Source organism: Sciurus vulgaris, assembly GCF_902686455.1.
Source record: "Sciurus vulgaris genome assembly, chromosome: 8".
Classification (NCBI taxonomy): Eukaryota; Metazoa; Chordata; class Mammalia; order Rodentia; family Sciuridae; genus Sciurus; species Sciurus vulgaris.
The window spans coordinates 96590564-96618408 of NC_136468.1; the positions used below are offsets into that span (position 1 = coordinate 96590564).

The following is a 27845-nucleotide window of genomic DNA, read 5'->3' on the forward strand; positions in this document are numbered from 1 at the left end:
TCCTAGAGTGGACCAAACCTGGGTGGTTTTCGTCCTGGGTGGCCCTCATGCTGGCACTTGCTGGCAGCAATTTACAAGCCACATTACCCTTTTAGCCACACTTTCCTCACATGCCAAGTGGGAATGTCATTGCCTACCTCAGGGTTGCCATCAGGACTGCCCATTATACGTGGAAGTGCCTGCCATACACTTGGCACCTCACGGATGCCAATTTCCTTTCCCTCCCCAGTCCTCCTCCCTCAGACTTTTAACGTTTGATTTTTCATTTGTTATTTTTTTAGTTATACATGGCAGTAGAGCATACTTTGACATATCATCCATACGTGGAGTGTAACTTCCCATTCTTGTGATGGTACATGATGTGGAGTTACACTGGTCGTGTATTCATGTATGAACATAGGAGAGTTGTGTCTGATTCATCCCACTGTCTTTCCTATTCCCATCCCCCTCCCTTCCCTTCATTCTCCTTTGTCGAATCCAATGAACTTTTATTCTTCCCTCCTCCCCAACTTATTGTGAGTTAGCATCTGCATATCAGAAAGAACATTCTGCCTTTGGTTTGAGGGATTGACCTTATTTCACTTAGCATGGTAGTCTCCAGTTCCACCCATTTACCGACAAATGCCATAATTTCATTCTTTTTTATACCTATTATTTCCTTGTGTATATATACCACATATTTTTATCCATTCATCTGTTGAAGGGCACCTAGGTTGATTCCATAGTTTAGCTATTGTGAATTGAGCTGCTATAAACATTAATGTGGCTGTGTTACTGTACTATACTGATTTTAAGTCCTTTGGATATATGCTGGGGTATGGGATAACTGGGTCAAATGGTGGTTCCATTCTGTTCCCTCATACTACTTTGTGTAGGACTTAGAAGCTAACTTGGTTGTAAATTATTGGCAACCTGGGTCTTCTTACTATCTTCACATTTCCCAAACTTAACCTGGTAGGATTAGCACCTATTAAAATAAGCTCTTATTCTAGCAGTTTATCAAAGGGCTGAGGGGACATTAAGGAAGGCTGGTGCAGTCTTCAAAAGGTCCTTGTTTTGCATTCTAAGCCTTTGAAAGTTGACCCAGTGTCTCATAATGCCATCGGCTTCTTCATGGAGTCCACAGGGCAGTTATCACGGAGGAGGGAGAAAGGAGTTTTAATGTTTATGAGAATCTTTTCCATCCCCTCCCTCCTATCTGATTTGCCTCTTTTCTCCACCCTCTTCTCCCGGAGTTCCAGAATGATACCATTTTAGAACTGGAGGTGGCTTTGGGTGAGGTCATCTCCTTCAATTCCTTCCCTTTACAGATGGGGAGACCCAGGCCAAGAGGGGTTCAGTGATGTGCCCAGGGTCCCAGAGCTCCTCCCTGTTCTCCTCCGTCCAGTCCATAATGTGGCCCTCTGAGAAAACTGCTGAAGCTACAGGGAAACAAGCCCAGTCTTTCTGTTGCTATTGGAAGAGGCGAGTAACTCACTGGGCCTCTGAGTTGCAAGGAAGGAATGGCCTCCACTTCGCCCTTCATGGGCTCCTGGACTTCTGGTATGGATCCTAGAGGAGGCACTGTTGTGTGATGGCTTCAGAGTGGTCCAGGATCTCCAAGACACCTTGCTGTCTTTCCCACTTTGGACCAAGCTGCCCCCACTCTGGCATGTGTACCTGTGTTTGCATTTAAACAAAGGTGTCTGCCCCTGGTCTTGGCTCTGTGGGAACACAGCTCTTCTCTAAAGCCCTTAAGCCAGTGAGCAGTCTTCTTGCTCCATGAAGGTTGAGGGAGAGTGTGGAAGCTCGGCGGGAGAGCATGTGCTCAGCAAGCTCGAGGCCCCAGGTTCTAGCCTCAACACCAGCACCAAAAAAAAAAAAAAAAAAAAAAAGAGAGAGAGAGAGAGAAGACAAGACTGAGGGAGAAAGGAGGTTGAAACACTCTGCTTTTCTTCACGTCCGTGTTGCATTCTGCAGGCAGGCCCCCATCTCGGCTGAGACGTGTCTGGGCCTTTAAGGCTGACAAGTACCATGAAGGCACCCAGCTCCCAGCAGAACTGAGGAAAGTATATTCCTGCCTCATGGGTGATACAGCCCTTCAAAATATCAACATTTTGGTATTTTAAATATCCTAGGAACACTTTGTAATCAGCTTATTTGTTATATTTAGGTGACCCATCACAGCTGTTAATTTACACTAAATAAATAATTAAGCTTTTGCATTGCTCAGTTTTCTCAGTGAGCACATGGACACCTCTTTTATATATTTTTATCTTTTGGTACAGGGGATTGAACCCAGTGTAATTTACCTCTAAGCTACATCTTAGTCCTTTTTATTTTTTATTCTGGGACAGGGACTCCCTAAGTGGCTGAGGCTGGACTTGAACTTCTGATCCTCCTGCCTCACACTCCCGAGTTGCTGGGATTACAAGCATGTTCCACCATGCCTGCATGAACACTTTTTTTCCCCATGATGTAACATTATCTATTTAATTAAATTGATACTTTATAGATCTATGGAAAGGTAGAATTCACTGTGATATATTCATAAATATGCATAAGGTAATTTTGTCAGTTTTAGTCCACATCATCTCCCTTTTCCTCTCCCCCCTCCCTCCCTGTCAACCTCCTTCCTCTCTTCCACTAACCTTCCTTCTCTTTTGGGATCTGTCCCCCCCACCCCTTTTTCCTTACTTCTCTCCAGCTTCTGCATATGGGAGAAAACATTTGACCCTTGACTTTTGAGTCTGACTTATTTCACTTAGCATGATGTTCCATCCATTTATTGGCAAATGCCAAAATTTCATTCTTTTTTATAACTGGGTAAAACTCCACCATCAGGCACTTTTTAATGACCTTTAGCATTTCTGTTCACCCTCCATGTGAGGTGCACTGGCTTCTCACATTAGCTGTAACATTCCTGTACTTGAAGGTCCTGACAAGCACAATCCCTTGTTTAGCATTAACATTTCTAAACATCTCTGTTTTTCCCTGTGGTCTTATGTATTCAAGTGAAAGTTCAGTCTCTTGACCTTGCTTCACTGAAGACAAGGCTGCTGTTCTTGGTGATGGCAATATATCTTTATAAGGAAAACTCACCTGGGCTGTTTTATCCACCAAAAATAGACTGTTTTTAGTAGCCACCACTGGGAGCAGGGAGGAAATTAGTCGTTAACATATGGGAAACTCATTGTCAAAGGGAAGTCACGTCCAGAATCAGGAAAACCAGTGAAACGCCAACCCCAGGAAGCAACTTCATCTGGAAATTTGACTTGACCCCAAGAGTTCAAAGTGAAAACATACCCTCCCCACCCATCCAGGAAGCAGGATAAAGTGGCCATTTGGTGCAGGCTTTAAAATGCCTACCAGTGCTCCTGATGTTCTGTCTCCAATTAACTGTGCTGTCACCGATAGCAGCTCATCTTTGCAAATTGCTCAAAGAGCCCAGGTTTGTTTTAATGTGACTGGAAAGGGAAGTTTAAAGGGCCTCTGAACTTGGTGGTTAATGGACAAGCCACCCAGCAAAGTTGGAACACCTTTTTATTTTTATTTCCCCATCAGAGATGGGTTATTCTTTTCAAAAAGTAGGGGAGGTGGAAATAAAGAAAAAAAGTCCAAAGGTCCACTGGGGGCGGGGGGGGGGGAGAATAGTTGATTTCAAGTTTTAGAGCCCTTTAGTCAGTGCAGAGATAAGCTATCAGCTGATTGAAGGCAGCCCCATCATGCAGGAAGTTCTGAGGTCAGGGTCAAAGTAGTTTTATCTTTTAGGAGTGGACATTTCCAAATGCCAGCACATGGGCATCCTGTAGATTGCCGTTAAGATGTCTGACTTTGAGGCTCCTTGTTGCCCGGCCCAAGGTTGGGGTGTGGTCAAGGGATCTTCATCAGTCACTTCTTGTTCACTGATTGTGGGAGTCAGCTTTCCATTACTGTGCCAAAATACCTAAGATTATTAACTTTTAAGGAGGAAAACTTTCTTTTGGCTCACAGTTCCAAAAGGGTCTCGACCCATTACATTTGAACCTATAGCAACATAGTTCATTGTGGCAGGAAGCTGTATGTGGGAATTCATGATGACTGGGAAGCAGAGAGAGAAGGAAGGGGCTGTGATCCATATGTCCATTTCAAGAGCACATCCTCAGTGACCTAACTGCCTCCCAGGTGGCTCACACCTTCAAGTGTCCACCACCTCCCCATTCACCATCAGCTCGGGATCAAGCCTTTACCACATGGGCCTTTGGGGACATTTTATATCCAAATGTTAGTACTGGTCAACCTTCTGACCAGCTGGTTGTGGGACAGATACCAAAGAACAATAATTTTACAACCCCCTACCCCATTTGGTCTGACTCCAGAGAAACAAGTCAAGTCCATGGTAGTTCTTGTAACTTATTCTGGGAGAGAGAAGCGAAAGTGGAATTCCCAGGAACAATTTCCCATTGAATTTTTCACTCACCAAATACCTGCTGCGTGCCTATTGTGCACCTACCTCCACCAGGGGCATAGTATCTCCCAGGATTATCTGCAAAGAGCCATGAGTAGAGGCTTTTAAAGTGTGGACTGTGAAAACTAAAAGGGTATTTGTTTTGAATAATAAAACTGTTTCAAAACCACAGGTATTAAAACTAGGAAGGCGGAGTTCCAAGTGAATAATTCTTTAGCTTGTCTGAGCTTCTCAAACTTGTTAGAATTGCCTGAGGATCTTGTAACAAGTATAAATCTTGGCTCTAACCTCAGAAATCGATTCAGTTAGTCAGGAATAGGGTCCCACTAATCCATCCACTGTTCTAAAAGCAAGAGCTAGCCTAATTCTGATCAAGACAGGCAATAAGTGAGCCACAGGTCTGAGAAACACAAGTGAGGCTGTGTGGATCAGAATTGCCCAGGAGACCTTTTCAAATAACACACAGTTCCCTGCCATCCCAGCCATCTCAACATTTCTGCCCTGGTGAGCCACTTGTACTCTTGAGAGCATTATTTCCTTCTTTTGGTTAAGTGAGTGAAGCAGAAAATTTGACAACCAGCGGATCTAAATAAAATGACTTAAGACGAGAGTTCAGATTGGGAGCTCTCAGAGGATACTTTTTTTTCCTTTGAAATGTTTGGGAGAAAGGATCCAAGAATTCCATAGAGAGAAGCTGGCTGACCCCAACTCCTTAGAACCTGCCCTGCCCCACCTTTTGCATCCATATGGACAGGAGATGATGCAGCCCATAGCAGAGCTACTTTCACAACCCCCTCCTCAGAATTGTCAGCTGTGTAATCTTGAATTTAAGCCCATGCTTGGATTTAACCTTCCTGTGCAGCACTCTGCTCACGAATAGCTGGTAATATGGACTGTGAGAACTGGGAGAGACGATATGCACAACAGCATCTGCCTTAGGGCCTACCAACAGGAAGGCTCTCCAGCAGACTTCTAGAAGCTTCACAAGCTCATAAATTCCCCCAAGGGCTCCTGTGAACATGCAAACTCTGATGCAGGTCTGGGTCTGGGGCAGACCTGAGAGTTTGCCTTTCTAGCAGACTCCCTGGTGAAGTCTGTACTGCTGGTCCATGGACCACACTTTGAGTAGCAAGGACCTAAAATGCGCTCTCCTTCTTGGGTTTGCTGTGAACTATTGGTGCAAACAGCAACCTCAGTTAACAATCTGGCAGTTTTTTCCAGTCTTAGAAGAAAATACCTACCTCTTACTCAATTCTGATCAAGGAAATTAGGGCATAGAAAGCTTTTAGGCATCAGCACTTATCTTCCTGGTCTCTTAAATTATTAGTTGTTCCTAATAACAAGTCTCTGATGTGGACTGAAAGAGGATATCAAGAGCAAGGCTTCAAAGGTACAAAATTAAGATGGCCCTTAGCGTCAGGGATTATGTCTTCTTAGAGTTTCTAGAGTTTAGCAGTGAGCAAGATAGTTTGAATATAAAATAAAGAAAAATGTAGTGTCTTTCATCCATTATGTTTTAGTCACCTTTTTCACTGCTGTGACTAAAAGACCCAACCAGAACAGCTGTAAAGGAGGAGAGGTTTATTTAGGGGCTCATGGTTTCAGAGGTCTGAGTCCATAGACAACATGCTCCATTCTTCAGGACTAAAGGTGATGCCGAATATTGTGGCAGAAGAATGAGGTGGAAGGAAGCGGGTCACATGGTGATGGGGAAAGGTGAGGGATGACTCCACTTGCCAGTTACAAACATATACCTCCAAGCCACGGCCCAATTCCCACCTCCCCCAGTCACACCATACCACTTCAGTTACCACTCAGTTAGTCCCTATTGAGATTAAGTCACTGTTTGGGTTAAGACTCTCACAACCCAATCATTTCTTCTCTGAACCTTCCTACCCTGTCGCACATGTGAGCTTTTGGGGTACACCTCACATCCAAACCATAACACTTTATATCGACTTTTTAACTTCAGAATCATCTGGCAAGATTGTTAAATGCTGGGTCCTATCCAAGTCTGAAAATTTGCATTTTTAACAAGTGTCCCATGACACTGGTGATCTCACATTGACTGGCCCAACTTTATTCCCAAAAACCATCTTTGAGAGCAGTGAGTGTTGACCTGGGCCATCTTTCCCATCAAAGTGGTGTCACCAGGAGGGGAGCTAGTGTGGGGTATGATCGGTATTTGAAGGTCCTCCTGGGAGTTAGGAGAGATTAGATTTCTCAGCAGGGAGAACCATCTTGATGGCACAGCTGGCTGCTTGTAGGCAGTGTGTCCCATACAGCAATATTCCCAGAAGCTGGGTCTCTCTAACCTACTAACCATCTGGTTGGGGCTCTCTTTTCTTTTCTTTTTTTTTTTTTTTTTTTTTTTTTTGGTGCATACTATGTAGGACAGTGGGTATTATTGTGGCATTTTTATACATGCATGTAACAATTTTATCAGTTCTACTCCTCAGTATCTTCCTTTGTCCACCTCTCTTCCCTCTCCCTGATTGTGGGGCCTTTTAAAAATAGAGCCTCCTCATGTGTCCTCAGAGATTCAGATGAGCAGTCAGGCTCAGGACCTCCTGTGAAGAGGATGGTCAGGCAATGGAATGCTGCTGTCCTCCTTAATGATTCTTGGAGTCAGTTCTGCTGGTCACTCAGCAAGCAAGGAAATCAAACCCTCTGTGAAGTACATTTCCTTTCTGGATTCCTAAAGTAGCAGTGCATAATTCTGGCACTGTTTTCCAGTGCTTTCATTTCCCAACAGAGAATGGCTTTTAGCCAGGAGCATCCAGCCAAGGGGATTCATCCAGGGTGCCCCTCACCCCCAGTCAGGAATAACGTTCTCCACAGGCACTCGGCACCAGGCAGTGTTGAGAGTGAAACTTGTGATAAAAGACACCAATGACCAGATTCCAAAAAGGACACTCCCCAGACACTCAAGCAGCATAGAGCTCAAAGCATATAAAGAGGTTAAAATTATGGTACCTGTTGAGATAAGAGCCCCTTTTGATTTTCATGCACAGATGTGAAGGCTAGTCTCTGCTCGACTTTTCTAATTTACCAGCAAATGAGTATCATGCCTGTGCCAGGTGTGGTTTATAAAGGTGACCAGGCACAGTCCCTGCCCTGACAGAGTCCACTGTTGGAGAAGGCAGATGCTTAAGTGACTCACTAGGAAAGCAGCTCTGTCTAAAGCAGACCTCCCAGCATGCTCCCTCCCCTTGCACATCTTCATTTTCTTCACAGCATTTATTACTGTAGAAGTGACTGACTGAGTCCTTGCTTATGCCTCATAGTCCCTCTTACAGAGTACACAATGTGGGCACAAAGAGCAGACCTTTAGACCTTGAATGTGTGCCACCCAGCAGGACACGAGAGCAGCTGAGGCCCAGAGGAGACTGCCAGAGAAGGCTGCCAGCCAGAGGCTATCTGTAGCACTGCCAGAATCCAGGACGGATACATAGGAGGGCCCTGGGCAGCCACAGTGATTCTCAAACCTTGGCACATAAAGATCACCTGGAGAGTGAGCACCCCACTGTGGTGGTGCATGCCTGTAATCCCAGCGACTGGGGAGGCTGAGACAGGAAGACTGCAAGCTTGACAACTTAGACTCTGTCTTGAAATAAAAAATGAAACAGGCTGTGAATATAGCTCAGTGATAGAGCACCCCTGGGTTCAATCCCCATGTCAGGAAAAAAGGGAAAAGAAAGCCAAGGTGAACAATATGGTGGTTGGTGATTAAGCTAAGGGTGTTTTTTTGCCCTCTCTAAGCTAATTCCAGGGAGAAAAGACACCATGTAGTCATCCTTTTTCCCCTTTGGATTTGACCCTGATCTAGACCCTCCTGGGACCTTGAATCGACTCGGTTCACAAGCATAAAAAGGATTCTCACAGCTCTTTCTGAACTTAGGCAAGAATTAAGGTTACAGCAAGAATCAATTTCTGTGAACAGAGTCTCCAGGTGATAATTTGAAGTTTCACAGGTGGACAGTCTGCTTTTTTTAATGTGCGGTGCTTGTTTAGTTGTCTGGATCTTTGTGAGCCCTGGGTTTGGTTTTGTTAATTTTTTATTTATTTATTTTTCAGTTGATATGTAACACTGTGAACCCTGATCTTTGAGAACACAGAGATGAAGTTTAACAAGTCTGAAATGATGTGTGGTCACTCAGAATCGCAGCATCTGTCCCTAAGGCTGCTCCCGTGGGGACTCAGACACACTGACTTCTGCTCTGTCTTTGCAGTTCTGTACGGAGCTAAACCAGCCCATCCTGCCCAACATCCGCAAGTGGAAGGGTCCTCGGGGCTGCTGGAAGTCTGTTGTTGCTGAGAAGCCCTCAAGTCCATTCCAGAAGGTACCCTCAACTGTAAAACCTGTCCTTTGTTTTTTACTTTATTTAAACATACTTTTTTCTCCAAAAATGTATTAAGATTTCCTTTGCCAGTATCCTTTTCAGTCTTTGCCATTCAATTCTCATGCCCTGATTTTCATTTTTTGTTTAGATTGGGAATGAATTCCTTCCTAGTTGGAAATGGGAGCTTAGGGTTGGGGAGGAGAAACCCTGTCCAGGGCCGAGGCAGCAAATGAATGTTTCTGTCCATTGTTCTTATAATTCCTCTGCCTCTGCCAAGTCTGAGGAGAATCCATTATTCACTGACTGAAAATTTGAAATTCACCTTAGTTCATACATGAAATATTTGCTTTCAGTAGTGGAAATTATGCACATAGAAATGCTGTATTGAAATTTTTTGCAGATTTTTATTTTTCATCAGTAACACCCATATAACTATGGATAAATCCTGTCTATAGTCATTTTCATTCTTACAGATTATATTCAAGCCCAGATTTATTCACCTTGAAATAATCAACATCGGTGGGGTTTTAGATTTTCAAAAAGACTCCTGATGATTACTCATGATTTGAAAAATATATGATTATAAAATTCTCCCATAAGTGTAGATGTCATTTTTGTCACTTGTATACCTAACATGCTTATAAACATATTTGAATTGTGCTTGTATGATTGATATTTATAACTTGGGTTCTTAAATCCTACATGTATGCTGAATTGAAAGTGTCTAGCCATTTATTTTTATCGACAATAAGCCCCTATTTATTGCTATTGAAAATGGCTATCACTGAAAAATATGCATCTAAGTCTCATTTCTCTGGGCTCGACGTGGGGGTGAAAACAGCAACCGCAACTGACTGCGATTAGTGCCCTTCTCAGCAGGCTGACACGCAGCTGGAGTGGCATGCATCTAGTCCCAGTGGCTTTAGCCCAGGGCCTCCCTCAGTTCACACAGAAGTGATAAGAATTCCATCTGTTTCCTTTCAAAATAGTACTTTACATGTATGTGGGTGTATGGGGGTCCATGAGACTCTTCGAGTTCATTCCACACGCTTTGTTCATTTATTCAACAAATGACTCATCAAAGGTGAGTTGCTCTGTGCCAGGCCCTGTGTTCTGTGCCAGATGCACATTGGTGAGAAGAACGGACCCAGAGTCGCAGCTCTGTCCATGCTTACTCTTTACAGAACCTAGTAAGGATCCCAGCCCTTCCTTCAGGAAGTTCACTGTCTCTTGGAAGGACAAGACAGGCACCTTACTCCAAATTGGGGAGTCGAGGCCTTTGGGGAACAGAACGCTGTTGCAGAAAGAACTGAGTTCCAGCCACTTAGCTGTCTCAGCCTCAATTCCTTCATCTGCACAAGGGGAGCAATAGACCCTTTGGGTCCTGGATTTTAAAAGATAGCATGCACTGGAATGTTGGAATGCTTCAGTAGCAGAGCACAGGCCAGGTCCTGGGGATGCACATGGTGTAATAGTAGCCTTGGCCGGAGAGCACTGCCTGTTGTGAACTGCAGCTGCAGCACCAGGTCAAGCCAGTTATGGAGTATTATTGGCTAGAAGGTCAAATCCTCCAGATTCATTGTCATGTGAAATGTATTGACTGTTAAGTATGAACAGATAATCCAAATGATTGTTTTAAAATGTGTGACTATGTGAGTCCAACAAAATATACCTGCAGGTCACGAATGACCAGTCTCTCGACAAGATCAAGAAAGTGGCGGCAGCAGCTGCCAGGTCTCCAAAGCCCAGAATATGTCCAGGTGTCTCCTGCTCAGTTCTCCAGTCCTCACCCCATAGATGGAGGGGCAGTTTACACATGAGAAATTGGAGACCTAAGAAGAAACAATTTGCCCCAAAGTTACCGTGCTGCCATGCTGCTCAGACCTGAGCCCAGTGGGCTGCCTCTGTGGGGAAATCTGTGCTCCTCTATGGCTGTTCTCAGTCACCTGTATCAGGGGCTTGGGAAGGGCACCCAGGAAGGGGTCAAGAGCCACTGATAGAGATAGTGGTGTACACAGAAGCATAGGGATGGGAAAGGCCCAGGGCTGCTGGGGGCAGGTTGAGCAGGCATGAGAGGTAGTGTTGAACAGGAAGGTGCAGAGCCCCCCGGAGGGCACCAGGGAGCCCTGGAGGTTTTCAGGCAGGAGGTGACTTGAGCTAAGCATGAGGAGGTTTCCTTTGGCTCCACCACTGGAAGAATGGTTTATGGGGAGACAGGCTTATCTGCAAAGCCAACAGGGCCATCATATTGAACCTGCTCTACACCTGAGGCTGAGAAACTGAGGCTTAAACCAGCTGAGTAGCTCACTTGGGGCTTTCTGATGCAGTGGGACTAAGGCCCAGGTCTTCAAATTCTTAAACTAATCTTCTTTCCAGAGAGTAGGCAAGGAGATCCTGACAATCCAGAAGTTCCCCTGCTGGGCCCCCTCTTCTCTCCCACTCCTAAACCATACACATTCAGGTGAGGTGTGGTGTCTATCAAGTGTGTAGCTTGGACCTGAGCTAAAGTTGGGGACTTTCAGTAGCTGCCCAGGAAAATGAAGGTTCAGGGTCACTTCCTCTCCTTTTGCAACTTAAAGAAGTAGTGACAAGCATTGCTGGCCTGTCAGATGACACTGATCACTCCTGGGCCATGGGCACTGAAGTCCCCTGCTGACCAACAGACCTGCAGAGGCTGAGGTGGGTTGTGCTATGGAAGACAAGCCTTTCTTCTTTCAATCAGTCCCCCAGGGGCAGTGGCAGACACAGGCAGATTCAGAGCAGTCTAGAGGCAGCAGGGGGTTACCGCAGACTCTGCCTACAACACCCCAAAATCTGTCTGCCTTACCCACCAGCCCTCAGAACCTCTGTCCCAGGCTTTGGACCTCTGTGTGTTGCCCTGTCCCTCTGCAGAGGGGACTAGACCAGTTCCAAATCATTATAACTGTTAGCTTTGACCACCGTTGACTCAGCAAATATCATCCGAGCACTTACTAGGTGCCAGTCACCATTTGTGGTAAGCAGCAACTAATCAATAAGCCAAACACCTCCTTTGCAGTCTTATTTTTAATTCTCAGCATTGCCATTTAGAGCTGTGGGATTTAGAGAAGTTATTTAACCTCTCTAAGCAGCAGTATCCTCAAACGGCAAATGGGGGTATGAGTTACTACCTCAAGGCATGTGATGATTTAAAAGATAGCTGCCTGTGCTGGATTTCCCCTACTTCCCTCCAAAAGGGAAAGAACAGAGGCCAGACTGACTACATTCAAAACTCTGAAATTGGCAGTGTGTGAAATTATTTTGAAGAATGAGTTGTGGCTTTGGTGGTATGCTTTTTATTACAGAAACAATTCCTGTGTGCGTGATCTCCCAGAGCAGGACCCTGTTTTTTTCTCAGTCTATCTGGCCCCTCTGACCTCTTTCCCCTGTGCTGGGCTGTACCTTGTGGATTTAGGACAAGGCACCAAGACTCTGTCTCCCTCTCTGCTGCAGGGGGCTGGGTTCTCGGGATTCCTGTGGGATGCAACAGCTGGTGTGGAGCTGAGAGACGCTGCATCACAGGAGAGCTCGCCCAGCAACGGACACGGGAAGCCCTCTGGCCCCAGCCCGTACCTCGCGAGGTTCAAGGTACCCTCTTCATGTCATCTGCACAGCCAACTCCTTGTAAAAAGGAAAACAAAGTCTTTCTTGTAAAAACCAAGCAAGAGGAGCCTCATGTTTAGCTTTTTGCCTTGATTTTGTTCTCTCGGGATTGGGTTAACACCTGCTCCTGGGGCTTCCTTGTCAAGTGACCTTGCCCAACGCATAAATGAAGGGGATCTTGAGGGACCCTAAGATCTGGTTAACTCTGACAACTGGGCAAGGAGGAAGAGGAGAAGCCCTATGGCACACACCTGCAGTCCCAGCTACCCAGAAGGCTGAGGTTAAGGAACTCTTTAGCCCAGAAGTTTAAAGTCAACCTAAGGAGACTCCATCTCAAAAACAAAACAAGAGGAGGAAGACAGTCAGATAGCCAGCTCCCAAACCCAACACATCAGCAGCACCTAGGGAGATTTTCTTAAAATCACAGATTTTGAGACCTTATCCCAGACAGACAGAATTTCTAGAATAGAGCCCAGGACTGTCTGTTTTTCAAAAGCACCTTGAGCAGTTCTTCAGCCTGCCTGGCACTGGTTACTGAAACCTGGCATTTGGCAATGGCTGGATTGGGGGTCACAGAGCTGCTCTGAGACACCCTTCCCCTCAGCTCTTCTCAGGTCTTATATCCTTATATCCAGGCCAGATACTCCTGGCCCTGGAGGGAGCCTCTGTCTCATGGAGTCTGGGAGCAGCTAACGCAGATTGGTCTGAACACTGGTCCTGAATCTGCCTGGATGCCCTTGGGAAATGTAAATGGACACCAAAATGCTTAGAAGCTGGGCAATGAGAAGGAGGAGAAGCCAGGAGCTCAGACAGTGAATGAAAGTTATCCTCATGGTATTGAAACTGTGAAACCCCAGGACAGGCAGAGAGGACCCTCACCACGGAGCCCAGCAAGCCCATCACCTGCTGGGCATGGGGACCTCCTCCTTTCTGTGTGCTCCATAGCAGTTCTGAAGCCTGGGAGCCGCCTCTAACCCCAGCGTAGTTTATCTCTGGCAGGAACCCCCTATGTTAGGGGCTATAAGCCCACATATGCCCTCTCGTACTTGTACCTGTAGAGGTGAATTGCAGGGGGTGGTGGTGTGGTGTTCACACATAGAGTGTCTGCTGTGGTCCCCAGTGGCACCTCTCACTCTCCTGCCTGTGCTATTGATGGGGTTCTGTCTGCGCACACACCCACCTGTGTGCTGATGAGTGAGTCAGCCAGGTACTGTCTTTACAACCTCCTAGTATCACATGGGGCCACCCTTTTACATCAAGTGGCTATTCTGGCTTTGACCAAGCAGGGCAGCAGCCAGAATCAGCGGGTGTCACTAAAAGGCAGGCTGTTTTTAATAGACCAATAAGAAAATGCTACGGAGTCAGGATCCATGGGCCTAAATTCTCTAAAGTGGTACCCTAGCCAGGCACTTGACCTTTTGAATGTGACTTCAGGTCACATTCTAGGGCAGGCATGTGGTCTAGTACAGAGAGGAACTTATCTCTTCATGTAGTGTGTCCCAGCCCTGGTCTCAAGGTGGTTTCTCTGTGGGTTAGAGCCACAGCTGCAGAGCTGTCAGCCCAGATGGGTGTTGGTCTGCAAACTGGGATCACATCTGCAAAGCAAAACTGGCATCCTCCATTCCATGGGGGCTTCCCCGATACCCTTCCTTTCTTGCTAGTGTTTAACATTTGTTGCTATAACAAATGGAATGGAAAGATTGCCCAGTCCTGAGGAGCTGAGCAATACTGCGATGGCCCAGAAGATAAACTGGCCTTATATGTACATGCCTGCCGACCGCAGAAGCTACCCTGTGGGGTGCAGGGCTGGGGTGCACATCCTCTGCTGCCCAGCTTCTGTGAGTTTGGGAGTTTCACACATGTAAAATCAGGTTAAAGTGACTATCAGAAGAGAGTGGGCCCCAAAGGGTTAAGAACCCAAAGGAGATTGTGTGCGATGTATGTGGAGTTGGGGAGGAGACAGATCCCATAGTGGATCCTGGCAGGGGAGCCTCTTGTTTGTTCACAGTCACTTGCTAAAGATACCTCGTCCTTCTCTATGGTGACTTAGGAGGAAAAATTAAAACCTGACACTTGCAGATAGAGCTAGGGAGGAGTAAGGGGTGGGATATTGGAGGTAGAGTTGCAGGGTGGCCTGGTGAAGCAAAATCGGTCTTGTTCCTGTAGGTCTTGTGCCTTGGAAGAGTCTAAGATGGATTGCCTTGCACTGTGCCCTGGGGTGTGAGCTGGCTTTGTGTTGCTTATGTTGCCAGTGGTGTTTATGAAGCTGTTGTAACGGATGCAGGAGACATGAGCCTCTAAGCTCTTCTCTGTTACCTTGTTCCCTGATGCCCAGGTGGGAAGTAATGACTTGACCCTTGTTAACCTTCACCTGGCAGCGCTGACCCTCACAGCGGGAGAGAATGCAAGCAAGAACCACAGTGATGGCCACCGATTGGCCAGCTTTGCACAGACCCTGCAGGAAACCCTGAAAGGTAGGAAATGGTCTTGGTGACTGGGACACACTTCTCCAGGGCAGGTGGCAAATGCCTCTGCCAAGCTCTCCCTCTCTCTCTGACCACTTAGGCTGACCATTTGTCAGCAGCGTGTGCATCACAGGAGATGAACACATGCCTGCATCTCAGAGCCCCGCTGACTCAGTGTGTAGTCCCACCTTTGTCTCTCTGGACCTAGGATGTGGAACCAAGGCATTGGCTTTTGGCTTTTCAGCCTCTCTTGGATGGAAAGCATTAGGGGAACAAATAAAAATATAAGTAATATCACCCACACCTGTGATAACTCATCCTGGGTCCAGTTGCCTCAGGCCACCGCTCTGGTGGTATAAGTGCAGATTTGTACATGCTCTTGTGGAAGAGTGACAGGAGGTGACGAGGGGAAATGGCATGCCCCTGTGAGTGGCAGATTGAGTTTCTTCCCTGTTGAGATGCAGATCGTGATCTCAGCTCCTTTAAGCCAGCATGGGAGCTCAGAAGCATCTCCAAACCCCATCTGGTGAGGGTAGGGGCAGTCGTCGCCTCCCAGGAGCATGCAGAAGGGAAGTAGAACGTAGGAGGGTTTCAGGGTACACAAGTTGACTCTAAAACACCAGAAGATTTAAAGACTGCTGCAAAGAGCAGGACCTCAGGAGAAAGGCGACCCTTCGTCTAGGCTCTGCACTTGCTGACGCAGGTTTCCTGCATTGGGTTGACCAGAAGGGAAGTCCACACGGCTGTAAATATGGCAGTACATTCAATGTGGCTTGATTTTTCAGAACAGCAACCTTCTGTAACTGATGATGGATGTGCAGCTGAGATTTGGAAGTCTCTGTTCTTGAGTCGTGAACAGTATTTTCTAGCTTTCTAACACTTCTGCTTGATAGATTGCCCTGCTTGTTAAATGAGGGATTCAATGAAGATTCAGCTACAAAAATATTTCAAAGAATGGACTTACATTTTTAAAGTATTTTTTCTATTGTAATGAAATACATATAACATAAAATGGACCATTTCAATCAGTTTTAAGTATGCAGCTCAGTGGCATTAGGTGCATTTACGTCACACCATCCACTTCCAGAACTTCTTCATCTTCCCCAGCTGAAACTCTGCCCGTTAAATGGTAACTTCTCGTCTCTCCTTCCTCCCTCCTTCAGCCCCTGGAGACCACCATATTACCTACTTTCTATGAATTTGACTGCATCCATTAATTTGTTGGGGACTCTGCCTCCATCTGGTGACTGTTGTGAATAGTGCCTCTACAAATATGCTTACACAAGCTTAAGTTTTGAACCAGGACCTACTCTGATCAGTAGGTCAGATTTGATTTGCAAAGTCCAGTTCTACTTAGATGATTAGTCCTCGGGCTAAGAACAGTCAGAGGAGATGTTTATGCTGAGATGCCCCATCCAGGAAGTAGCTGCATGGGAAACTGTTTTTTTTTTTTTTTTTTTTTTTTAATTTATTTATTTTTTTATTGTAAACAAATGGGATACATGTTGTTTCTCTGTTTGTACATGGCGTAAAGGCATACCATTTGTGTAATCATAAATTTACATAGAGTAATGTTGTTTGATACATTCTGTTATTTTTTCCCTTCCCCCCACCCCTCCCACCCCTCTTTACCCTCTATACAGTGCTTCCTTCCTCCATACTTGCCCCCCTCCCTAACCCTAAGTCTAACCCTAACACTAACCCTTCCCTCCCCCCCATTATGTGTCATCCTCCACTTATTAGCGATATCATTTGTCCTTTGGCTTTTTGAGATTGGCTTATCTCACTTAGCATGATATTCTCCAATTTCATCCATTTGCCTGCAAATGCCATAATTTTATCATTCTTTATGGCTGAGTAATATTCCATTGTATATATATACCACAGTTTCTTTATCCACTCATCAATTGAAGGGCATCTAGGTTGGAAACTGTTTTCACTCACAATTAGTATCTCCCCTGAGGATGACTGGATAGCATTTCATACCTGTGGATAGTTCTATTGTTCTCCATCTTGGACTATTCTTTACGTGGAAGCTGAAAGGAAAGATGCAGTTAATAATGTCTCTGACAACCATAAGCAGTCGCCATCCCCCCCCCCATATCCAGGGAGGGGTCAGGTTTTTGTCAGAAAACAGGCAGGTTATTGTTCCAAACTGCCAAGGAACTATTGACCCACAGCCTGGCTCAGCCTTGACCTGTCCAGGTAGGGACAGTGACTCACACTCCCTCTGTCCTCTGCTTGTAACTAATATCCAATTAATTGTTAACATGTAACACTTCAGAGTCAGGGATTCAGGAAGTGCCGCAGCCCGTCCGGGTGCAGCAAGGGTGAATCGATTAGCAGAGGGGTTGGCTCAAACAAGACAAAGCCTGCATTTCCCACAGCGAACAGAAACGATTCCATTTGCAAAGTCCAGGCCTTTCCGCCTTCTTCTGGAATGTGCATCCCGGTTGACGTCAGCAGGTCATGTGCCAGTCCTCTGATGCGGCTCTCTTCTTTCAGACTTGACTAGGGCTGGAGAACTTGGCTAGGGCTGTGAACTCAGCAAGAGAGGAACAGGGTGTGGAGCCATGGTTGGCATCTGGTAGGGCGTCCCTCAGTGGAGACCCCCGTTCCAGTGGTTGTCACTAGCACTTTGTCCAGAGGGTTTCTGAGGAAATCAGCCCCTGGCATTCTCCCCTCACTCCTGGGAACTAAAGAAACAAACTATTAGGCACCCACTCCAGGCCAATGGATGTCAAGGAGGCCAATCTGGGCTTCTGCAAGCCTGTAAGAACTGCCTCCATGACATTACCAACACAGATTTAGCTGAAAGAATAATCCAGATGAACCTGTCCAAAGAGAGAACCTTTGTTCTCTCAAAGTCACACAGAACTGGTTGGTTGACCCCTGACACCAGCCTCTTCCTGCTTTCAGTATTGTCTTTTTAAATTTATTTTATTTTATTTTTGGAGGTACCAGGGATGGAACCCAGGAGTGCTTTACCACTGAGCTACATTCCCAGTCCTTTTTATTTTTATTTTGAGACAGGTTCTTGCTAAATTGCTTGGGTCTCACTAAGTTGCGGAGGCTGACCTCAAACTTGTGATCCTCCTGCCTCAGTCTCCTGAATCAGTGATTACAGGCATGCACCACCACATCTGGCTAGAACTGTCTTTCTGATCAGTTTTTTGGGTTTCCCAGTGAAAATCTTCCTCATTCCACAGGAACCTTCTGCCTCAGTCTTTCATAACTGTCACTTCTCCTTAATAATCAATAAATGCAGCTTCTTTCTGTCCTTTCAAAATCAAACTGCACCTAGTTTTGAGGTATTCCTAGGGCCGATTTGCTGATTTGATCAATATGTGCTTCTCTCACTGGTGCAGCAGGCACTGTTCCAAGCTCACGGTCTTGTAGCTCATCAGTCCTCCCTCTGTAAAGAGCCCTGGATTGAGGACTGGCTCTGTGACCTTGGGTAAACTGTTCAGCTTCTCAGATGCTGAACTTCCTACCTGCAGAGAGGATGTGGTAATGGCACCTGCCCCATGGGGTTGTGACAGTTAAATGGCATGCTGTCCAGGAAGAGGTCAGCACAGAGGCCAGCACACAAAGAGGACTCGGTGACTGGTCATTAATGCTGGCCAAATATGAGTTGTGGTCATTAATGTTATTCTCAAATTGGCTTTCCTGTTGGAAGTTGGCACTATGTCTCGAGACAGCCTGGGCTCACCCTGATTTGCTGTCCAGGTTGCTGTGATCTAGGGACCTTGCAGTGAAGATGCAGGGGAAGCTTCCAGCCTGTGGCTTTGTTCCTGGCAACCCCTGGAGGAGGGAGCCATATGCAGTGTATGAGTGCCCTCTGGTGGTGTCTTCTGTCATTTCACTTCAAATGCCCTCTGGACATTATTACTGAAGCATATTCACACCAAAGAAAAAGATTTGGTGACTGTCTCAGATACTTTTATGATTTCACTTAAGAACTAAATTCCTTAAATCCTGCCTCACAAATTCTGACATAAATTCCACTCCCTGGGTCATGTGTTTTCCCTGAAGTGAACTCATGACTGGAAGGGTGAGGCAAAGTTCATAGGAATCCCTGGCTTCAGTTCATTGTTCTTTCAGAAGTTCTATTTGCTTTGCTTGGAAAATATTTCAGAACTGTTCCACTTCCTGTAGGAGTAAATCAGACGGTGGAAGAAACAATGTCTCACTTACTCTAAAGAGAAAACCTTTTCACTTTGGCCTTGATATCACTTTGTAGTCCTTACTTACATATAAATAATTACTTTCTGCTGGTGTCTAACACTCTTGTGAATCTGGTTCAAGAGACTCAAATGTAAGGAGGACTGAGCTGCACATGGAAGGCCCCACGCCAGGCACTTACAGTAGCAACCAGGAGGAAGTGAACTATTCTCCCTATTTTTTCAACTAAAGAACTCACCCAAGGCCAAGGAACTGAGAAGTGGCAAAGCTCAGATTCCATCTCGGAGTTATTCAGCTGTTTTCTGTAGAACTGGGACTAGGAGCCAGCCAGTGTTTCAGATAAACTGCTCTCTAGGGTTTTGATTCATTTTCAGTAACTCTCTTTGACTATTCTTCCTCCTAGTTAATTTGGATTAATAGAGTGAAACAAAGACTCAGGGAGAAAGGAGACAAAAGAATCACTGCTCTTAGAGAATATGATTGTCAGTTTACCACACTTAAACAGACCCAGCAAAAGAATTATGAAAACTGGCTAGTTCCAAAAAAAAATGAGAGAGAAGAAAAATGAGTTTTTGATATCAATAATCCTGTTGAAAAATATGGAATAAAAGCAAAGATTCCATTCAGATTGTATTTATAATAAAAATTCAAAATATCAAATACTTAAGAGATATGGTGATAAAATGAAGATAACTATAAAACTACTAAAGAACATTAAAAAGCATTTGAATCGATAACGCAGCATGTCATTCTTGGGTGGGAAGACTCAATAATTCAAGAAATCCATTCATGTCATATCTATGTGTATATTTACTGTACCAGATTTTAGCTGAGCCCTGGGAGGGGTTCCCAAGCCTGCTGCACATAGAATCCCTAAGAGCTGTAGGAAATGCTGAGGATCAGACCACCAGAGAGTACACCAGAATCTCTGTGCCCCTAGGACATCCAGTTTCTGGGGATGAGACTTGAGCGTTAATATTTTTTGGAGCCCCCATTGTCCCAGGGGCTTTTTAGAGATTCCCCTCCCACTTCAGTTAGAGCGGCTCCATTTGTACCTATTCTACTTTTCAGGCTTCCTATGGGGTTTCATTTGAGAACTGGAATTCCCTGTTTAAACACACACACACACACACACACACACACACACACACACGTAGGACTGAGATTGTAGCTCAGTGGTAATAAAGTCTTTGTCCGGCACATGTGCAATCCTGGGTTTGATTCCAACTACAACAGAAATAGATAGATAGATAGATAGATAGATAGATAGATAGATAGATAGATAGATAGCCAGCCAGGTGTGGTGGTGCATACCTGTAATTCCAGTGGCTTGGGAGGCTGAGGCAGAAGAATTGCAAATTTATAGCCAACCTCAGCAATTTAATGAAGCACTAAGCAACTTAGTGAGACCCTGTCTCAAAAAATAAAAAGTACAGGGGATGTGACTCAGTGGTAAAAACCCTCTGGATTCAATCCCAAGTACCTAAATAAATTAATTAAATAAATGAATAAATAAGAAAGAAAAATGTTTGAAAACTACTGACTTGAAATTGATCCATCTCTAGGATGTATTGATAAGTAGAAAAATCAGGTAGGATCTGATAGGTGAAGTTACTATGATTCATGTGAAAATAGATAAACTTGTCTGTTCATTTATGTGTAAAAAAGAAGGAGACACAGGAACAAGGAACAACCTCGTCTTGGCCAGCTGAGGATGAGAACTTTAAATGAAGTTAATATTGGTTTACTAAAAAATCAAATCTTAATTTTCAAATCAAATTAACTGTCAACATTCCAATAATCTTAATGAAGGATTATTAAAATATATTATGGTACCAGCTCAAGAAAAGATCCACAGGATGGGATAAAGCTCAGAAACAGATACATGATACACCAGATGTTTAAATGGTGGGTTGGTATCATAATTTAGTTGAGAAAGAAAGGATTCTTCAAGAAATGATACTGTCAGAGTGGTCAGTTGTTTGTGGGGAAAATAAAAGTAAATTCCAAACAGGGTAAAGAACAAAATGTGAGAGATGATGCTATAAAAAGAATTCAGTGAATATCTATTTGATTCTGGAGCCACTATAGGAAAAGTTTGTTAGATAGTAGTACATAAAAAAATTACACATCTGTGCTTAGTTGATGTGCTTCCTTTGGTCGTAGACCAAATAAAAAGATGTGATGGTCAGGGAAAGAAAACACTTCCTAGATATATGAAGAGTTCATGTAGATCAATAAATAAGCCACTGTACCCTGGTCAAAAAAGAGACATGATGAGCCTCCCAGCACACAGATCTCAGTTTCTAATACTATTCTCAGATAAGTTCTTCTTTGAGAAGTGACTGATTCTAGACTGCAACAGAAAAGACACAGGATGATCCTGGAGCATCTTGGCCACTCAGGAAGGATGAAAGTGCCCAACCAAAACCATGGTGGGTATATAAACCATGGTGGGTATATAAACCATGGTGGGTATATGCCAACAGGAAATGGGAACCATCAGCAAGAGCTCCCAAAGATGAAAGCTAGAAAAAATGAAGCAACAAAATAACATATTAGTGGTTTAGGACTGAGTGTATAAAGTAAGTACTCAGGAGTCCATACTGATACAGACAAGTGATTGAATACATTAATGAATGATGAAGAAGAGAGAAATCTCCTGCACAGCCGAATTTCAAGTGATTCATGTAGAGATGCCAACCTCAAAAGGGGAAACGTGACTACCGATAGAAAGAGGCTTCCAATTTCACACACCAAACTAATCTTTTCAGCGAGAATTCTCATTGTTGGTGAGGGATGCAGACAGGAGCGTCCTTACCTTACTGGAGAGGGTTGTCACTGGAGCAGCCTTTGGAAACTGGGCTGGCACTGTCTATCCAGTATCTGGACAGTGGCCATGTTGTTTTAAGTGGAATTCTAGACTGAGGACAGAAAGCAGAGATACAGATATTTGAATGAGTTTCTCATTTCAGCATTTTGTACAGCTTTGGAAATAGCCTTAAAAATGACCCACAGCAGGAGAATTATAAATCATGTCTGTCACCATGGGTGTTGGATGCTATTGCTGCTCATTGAAGGCCAGGAAAGGACCCAGCCTTTCCCTTGGTCCAGTGATCTGATTTAATCGTCAGGCAGATAGAGCACATCTGCCAGTCAGGGAGTAGCCCTGCTTACCTCTCCAGTCTCATCTTGAGCATCTGGCTTCTTGACACCCTAGATGGTAGAAGCGTCCAACTCTTCTAGGTACTGCCTCCAACACACAGGAAACCAGGCAGTTTCCTAACTCCCTTCCCTTGCATGGGTTCCTGCTCACCTCACTGCCTTGAGTACTCCGACGCATCCTCTAAAACCCAAGAGAGCCATCACCTCCTCTGGGGAGCCTCCCCTGGCCACCCTTCCATGTGCTGTGTTCTCTATGCTGCTGGTTTTATATTCAGACTCTGCTCTTGTCTATTAGACTGTGAGCTCCTAGAGGGCGGGAATGTGTTTTATTCATCTCTAAATCTCCCAAGCAGTAGGACGTGAGTAGGTGCTCTGTAAAGTCTGTTGGGCTTTAGTTAAATATCTGGGCAAGACCCTAAGCCTTTTCCCACTATTGGATTTGAACAGGGATGGTTTCTGTGTCACACTTCTCCTTTCCAAATTAACCTCCTCTTCAAGTTTGGGGGAAGGCAGTCTCATAAGAAATTTGGAATAATTGGGAGAATGAGAACCAAGCTGCAGTCCTTGCCCTGGAGAGTCAGCCAGGAAATCACAACCTCCTTGACTGAGGTCAAGGTCGAGTTCTGCTTCCTACCTGCTCCTTAATTCCTGATTTTCTTCCTTCCACTTCTAGGAGAAAAAGATGTCATTATTTTAGGGGATTTTGGCCAAGGACCAGATAGCAGTGACTACGATATCCTGAGGAGGGAAAAATTCTACCACCTGATCCCAGCACACACATTCACCAACATCAGCACCAAGAATCCTCAGGGCTCCAAGTCTCTGGACAACATCTGGATCAGTAAAAGCTTGAAGAAGGTGTTCACAGGTAGGGGAGGAATCCCTCGCACTTCTTCTTATTGAGCAGTGCCATGCCATCTTGCCACCTCTGCGGGCATTTATGAGGTCATCATTTAGGTAGTGACCATGTAAGTATCATTCAATTGGAGAGACTTTTAAGCCTAAAGGGGTGCGGCACATAATTAAAAGGTGCCCCACCGATCTCAGGCAAACCTCGTTGTAGATCATCCCTGTCGATCAGCAGAGTTCATCTCATTCCAAGATGAGCTGTAACTTACCCTAACTTTGAGAACACTTAGTCATTCAGCAGACAAATGTTCAGGCCCTGTGTTGTGGATGGGGCTCCCCGACAGGCTGTTGTGGGTTGAGCAATGTCATGATGGGATGACAGAAGTGCTCAGTGCTCCACAAGCAGCAAGATGTGGTAGGTAATCTCTCTTCTTGGGACACGCAGCCACTCTCCCCAACTACATACAGCCTGCTGAGTCAGGAGACGGCTAGTCGGCTAGTCAGCAGTAAGGAGGGACAGAGGGGGTGTGTGTGTGTGTGTGTGTGTGTGTGTGTGTGTGTGTGTGTGATGCTGGGGATTGAACCTAAGTCTCTCCCATGCTAGGCAAGCTCTCTGCCCCTGAGCTGCACCCCTAGCCTAACAGTAGGATCTTTTGATGAAAGACAAAAACAGTGGTTCTGAGCCCTTCCTGGCTGTTGTACTAAGTCTCCAGATGTCTATCACTCTTCCACAGGAGATTTAAAAATAAGAAAAGTAGCGATGCCTGGGTCCCCCTATGAGAGTCTTAACCTGCAACCAGGACTGAGACCCTGGGGACTGGAATTGCTAGTTCGGGTGGCAGGCAGCCAGCTCCCTGAGGCAGACTCTCAGGGATTCCCCATTGGCACATGTGCAGCTTTGGCCCTGTACCTGCAGCCTGATTCCTGGGTCTCTTCCCTCTCCCTTCAGGTCACTGGGCGGTGGTGAGAGAAGGGCTCACGAACCCTTGGATTCCAGATAACTGGTCCTGGGGCGGAGTGGCTTCTGAACATTGCCCTGTGCTTGCTGAGTTTTACACAGAAAAAGACTGGAGCAAGAAGGAAGGTCCTCGGAATGGCAACGGGGTCAACTTGGAGCGGAGTGAAGCCAACATTAAGCATGAGCGATGATGATCCCAGCTGGATTTTTCCACTCTCTGACCCAGCTGGGTCCAGGCAAGGAATTGGCCCTTTCCGGTGACAATGCAGGGCCTGTCCATCTTCGCTCTGAGGAAGTCCGCACATGGGCCTCTGCCCACGGCCTCCTCTGGGGACACTTTAGGACCTCTCCTGGTGGGTGGGCGAGCATGTTGGGCCCTTGCTGCACCAGGCAGTCACAGCAGAAGCCCACTGAGATCTGAGATGGCTCCTTGGATGTGCTGAGCTCTGCAGAATGGGGCTGACGTTACTGCTGGCCACCAGGCGGTGTGAGAACAGCCGCAGAACTAAAGAGCCCCAGCCCTGGTTGAGCCACGCCAGAGCTCTCGTCTCTGACCCACCAGGATGTGATGTTCCAGCTGCAAATTGCAGAAAGCTTTTAACTGTGATTGAGCACTCTTCTCAAATATTTTGAGTGGTGATTTTTAGTTTTGTTTTGAAAAAATAAACAGATTAACCTGCCTGGCTGCAGTGAGAGTGTGGGACAGGTTTCCTGCTGCATGTCGTCACCATCAGATCCTCTCTTTGGAGCTTCTCACAACCTACCCTCTTTGCTCTCCACCCTAGACCTGCAGAGGTGCCTCACACCTGCTGCCTGGCCTTTTCGTGTTGCAAAATCTTCCTTTTATCCTGGGCCCTCCCCCCAAGCTCCTTCTCTGTCCCCACACCTTTGCCAGATGTAAAGGTCTTGAGCACCACGTGTGCTTCTGGGCACTTCCCTGAGAAAATTCTATCACAGGACATCTTTCCCTCCCTCCTTCCCACCCACTCGTTTTCCATCAGATTCCTAGCTGGGTCTCACTTTCGTTGATTTCTGTGAATATACAATTGGGTTTCACATCCACAGATTCAAAGTCCCTCACATCCACAGATTCAAAGTCCCTCGGGTTAAAAATATTCAAAAAAGATATGACAGCCGAGTGCTGTCACTGCGTGCACACCTGTAATTTCAGCAACTTGGGAGGATGAGGCAGGAGGTCTCAAGTTTAAGGCCAACCTCAGCAGCTTAGTGAGATCCTAAATAAATAAAATAAAATAAAAATAAAATAAAATAAAAAATAAAATAAAAAAGGGATGGGGATGTGGCTGGGGAATGCCCCTGGGTTCACTCCCTAAAACCACAAAAGAGAAAAGAAGAAAAAAATTATGTCTGTACTGAATATATACAGACAACATAGAGACTTTTTTCTCTTTTTCTCTAAACAATACAGTACACAGCTATTTACACAGGATTTATACCATATTAGGCATTATAAGTCATCTAGAGATTATTTAAAATATCTGGGCTGCCAGGCATGGTGGCATATGCTGAAGTTCCAGCTCCTCGAGAGACTGAGGTGGGAGGATCACTTGAGTCCAAGAATTCAAGACCAGCCTAGGCAACACAGACCCCCCAAAATAATAAAGTACACGGGAGGATGTGTGTGTGTTATATGTAAATACTGTTCCATTCAATGTAAGGGACTTGAGTATCCACAAAGTCTAGCATCCTTGGGCAGGGGCTGGAATCAGTCCCTCACAGACACTGAGGGATGACCGTTTGTTAATTCACAATACATGGAGAGTGAAATGTGAACATCTCAAGGAGGGAGGGTCCGTCTGTGGTTGGGTCCCCCTTCAGGCACTTCATCACACTGTCCCAGTGGGATCAGAATAATAATGCCAATTTCCTACCTGCTAAACGTCACTGTTACAGTTTGTGAGACGTCCCCCAAAAGCTCACATGTGAGACAATGAAAGAGGGTTTCGACGGGGAAATGATTAGGTTATGAGAGCCTTAGACTTATCAGTGGAGTGATCCCTGATGGGATTAACTGAGTGGTAAACGGAGACAGGTGGGGTGTGGCTATGGGGTATATATTTGTATCTGGCAAGTAGAGTCTCTCTCCTCTCTCTCTCTCTCTCTCTCTCTCTCTCTCTCTCTCTCTCTCTCTCTCTCTCTCTCTCTCTCTCTCTCTCTCTCTCCATTCTGATCATCATCTGAGCTGGTTCCCTCTGCTACACTCTTCCACCATGATGTTCTGCCTCACCTTGAGCCCCAAGGAATGGAACTGGCCTTCCATAGACTAAGACCTTTGAAACTGTGAGCCCTCAAACTTTTCTTCCCTAAAATTGTTCTGGCCAAATCTTTTAGCTATAGCAGCAATAAAGCTAACTGAAACAGATGTGCTAGTAGTAAATAGATAGTATCCAAATTCAGATTTTTTTTTTTTTTAGTTCAAAACCCATGGTCACGTATCAACTTTATGCTTAACATTAATGTAAAAGTATAAAAATAAAGTGAAAAGCTAGGTCATGAGTTGGGATTACCTAGGTTCTCTTGAGTTCAGAGGCTCCATTGTCCTACCAGGCTCATGGGTCACTAGAACTAAGATTGAAGTGGGTGAGGTGAGGACTCAAAAAGTCCCTGTACAGAGAACAGACCAGGCAGACAGGGAAACTACTGGAAGTTTCCTTTGTCATTATTCATACTCTTTTTAGCTTCCTCGAGCTGACTTAGCTACCCAATATTCAGTGTTAGTGTCCTCCAGGTAGACAGCCAGAACCATATGCTCTGAAGGTACATTGGGGAATAAATATGCACATTGGTCTGAACAAAAACCAGGCAGGCCTCCTGTGTTGTTCACCTGTTATGACAGCAAAAGGCTCACACACAACTCTGACCAATTCTTTAGCTCCAGTTTGGGAAACACAATCAATATGACCATCAGTTGCGCCAGACTGGGAACAAGACTGACTATTTCTGTGCCATAGCACATGGCAGTGAGTGCAACTCATGCTGGCTCACTACAACACAGACAGATGCACACGTAGGATTGCCCTTCCCCACCCAGGCCTGACTCTCAGGCATCCTTCAAACAGTGACCATGACTTTGGTGTCCACACACTCAGCTGGTTTATCACTATGCAGAAGTTACAGAGGAGTGCAGATGTCTATTGGAAATGTGGTTTTCCCAAAGAATTAGTTGAATCTTAAGTTCAAAGTCTTGTCAATTCCATAAAGAGCCTTGCAAAAACTAGTTCACAGATTTCAGGATGAAAAATGATTCCAGAGAGCCTGGTTAGACACCCACACTTTCTTTCCTTCATTTCAGCATGGAGTGTGTCAGAAGGGGTACCTGTTTTCTGACCTTCTGAAAACATGGCATTGAAAGAAGATGAATGAGTATGAGCCCAGCAGTATGGAATCCTCAGGATGTGGATTTCTGGGCTGTTTTCTGGGCTGATGTGCCCAGAAAAGCTCTTGGTGTTTGATAACAAGACACCCCAAAGACCATGCCATTAAGCAGGGCACACATGGCTCTCAGGTATGATCAAGGACAAAATATCCCTCATTCCCACAACCAAGGAGATAGGTGCATGAGCCTCCCAAGTCTGACCAAAATTAAACCCTGCACAGCACAAAAAAGGCATATATTCCTCATTGAAGTGATATATTCTGGGTTGGAAATGTGGCTCAGTTAGTAGTGTACACACTACTGAGTGGAAAAAATGTGGCTTTTATGTAAAGACAAGTCCTTGAATGAGATCAGAAGCCAGAACAGGAGTATGACCATGGGATTTGCAAAGCCACATTTGTCCTCTATATGAAAATGTCTTTTTAAAATTTTTTTA

The 27845-nt window shown here is 45.3% G+C and overlaps 1 protein-coding gene across 2 annotated transcripts in view; it reads left to right on the plus strand.

The window, feature by feature from the left end:
* Nucleotides 1–24712, plus strand: part of EEPD1 (endonuclease/exonuclease/phosphatase family domain containing 1) — a 123842-nt gene extending 99130 nt beyond the window's left edge. For both annotated transcript variants that reach the window (XM_079151173.1, XM_079151172.1), the window contains exons 4-8: nucleotides 8659–8769; nucleotides 12241–12375; nucleotides 14726–14864; nucleotides 22879–23073; nucleotides 24004–24712. In XM_079151173.1, coding sequence (XP_079007299.1) covers nucleotides 8659–8769; nucleotides 12241–12375; nucleotides 14726–14864; nucleotides 22879–23073; nucleotides 24004–24203 — 780 coding nt within the window. In that variant the 3' untranslated portion in view covers nucleotides 24204–24712. The remainder of the gene's footprint in view (nucleotides 1–8658; nucleotides 8770–12240; nucleotides 12376–14725; nucleotides 14865–22878; nucleotides 23074–24003) is intronic.
* The last annotated feature ends 3133 nt before the right edge of the window (nucleotides 24713–27845 follow it).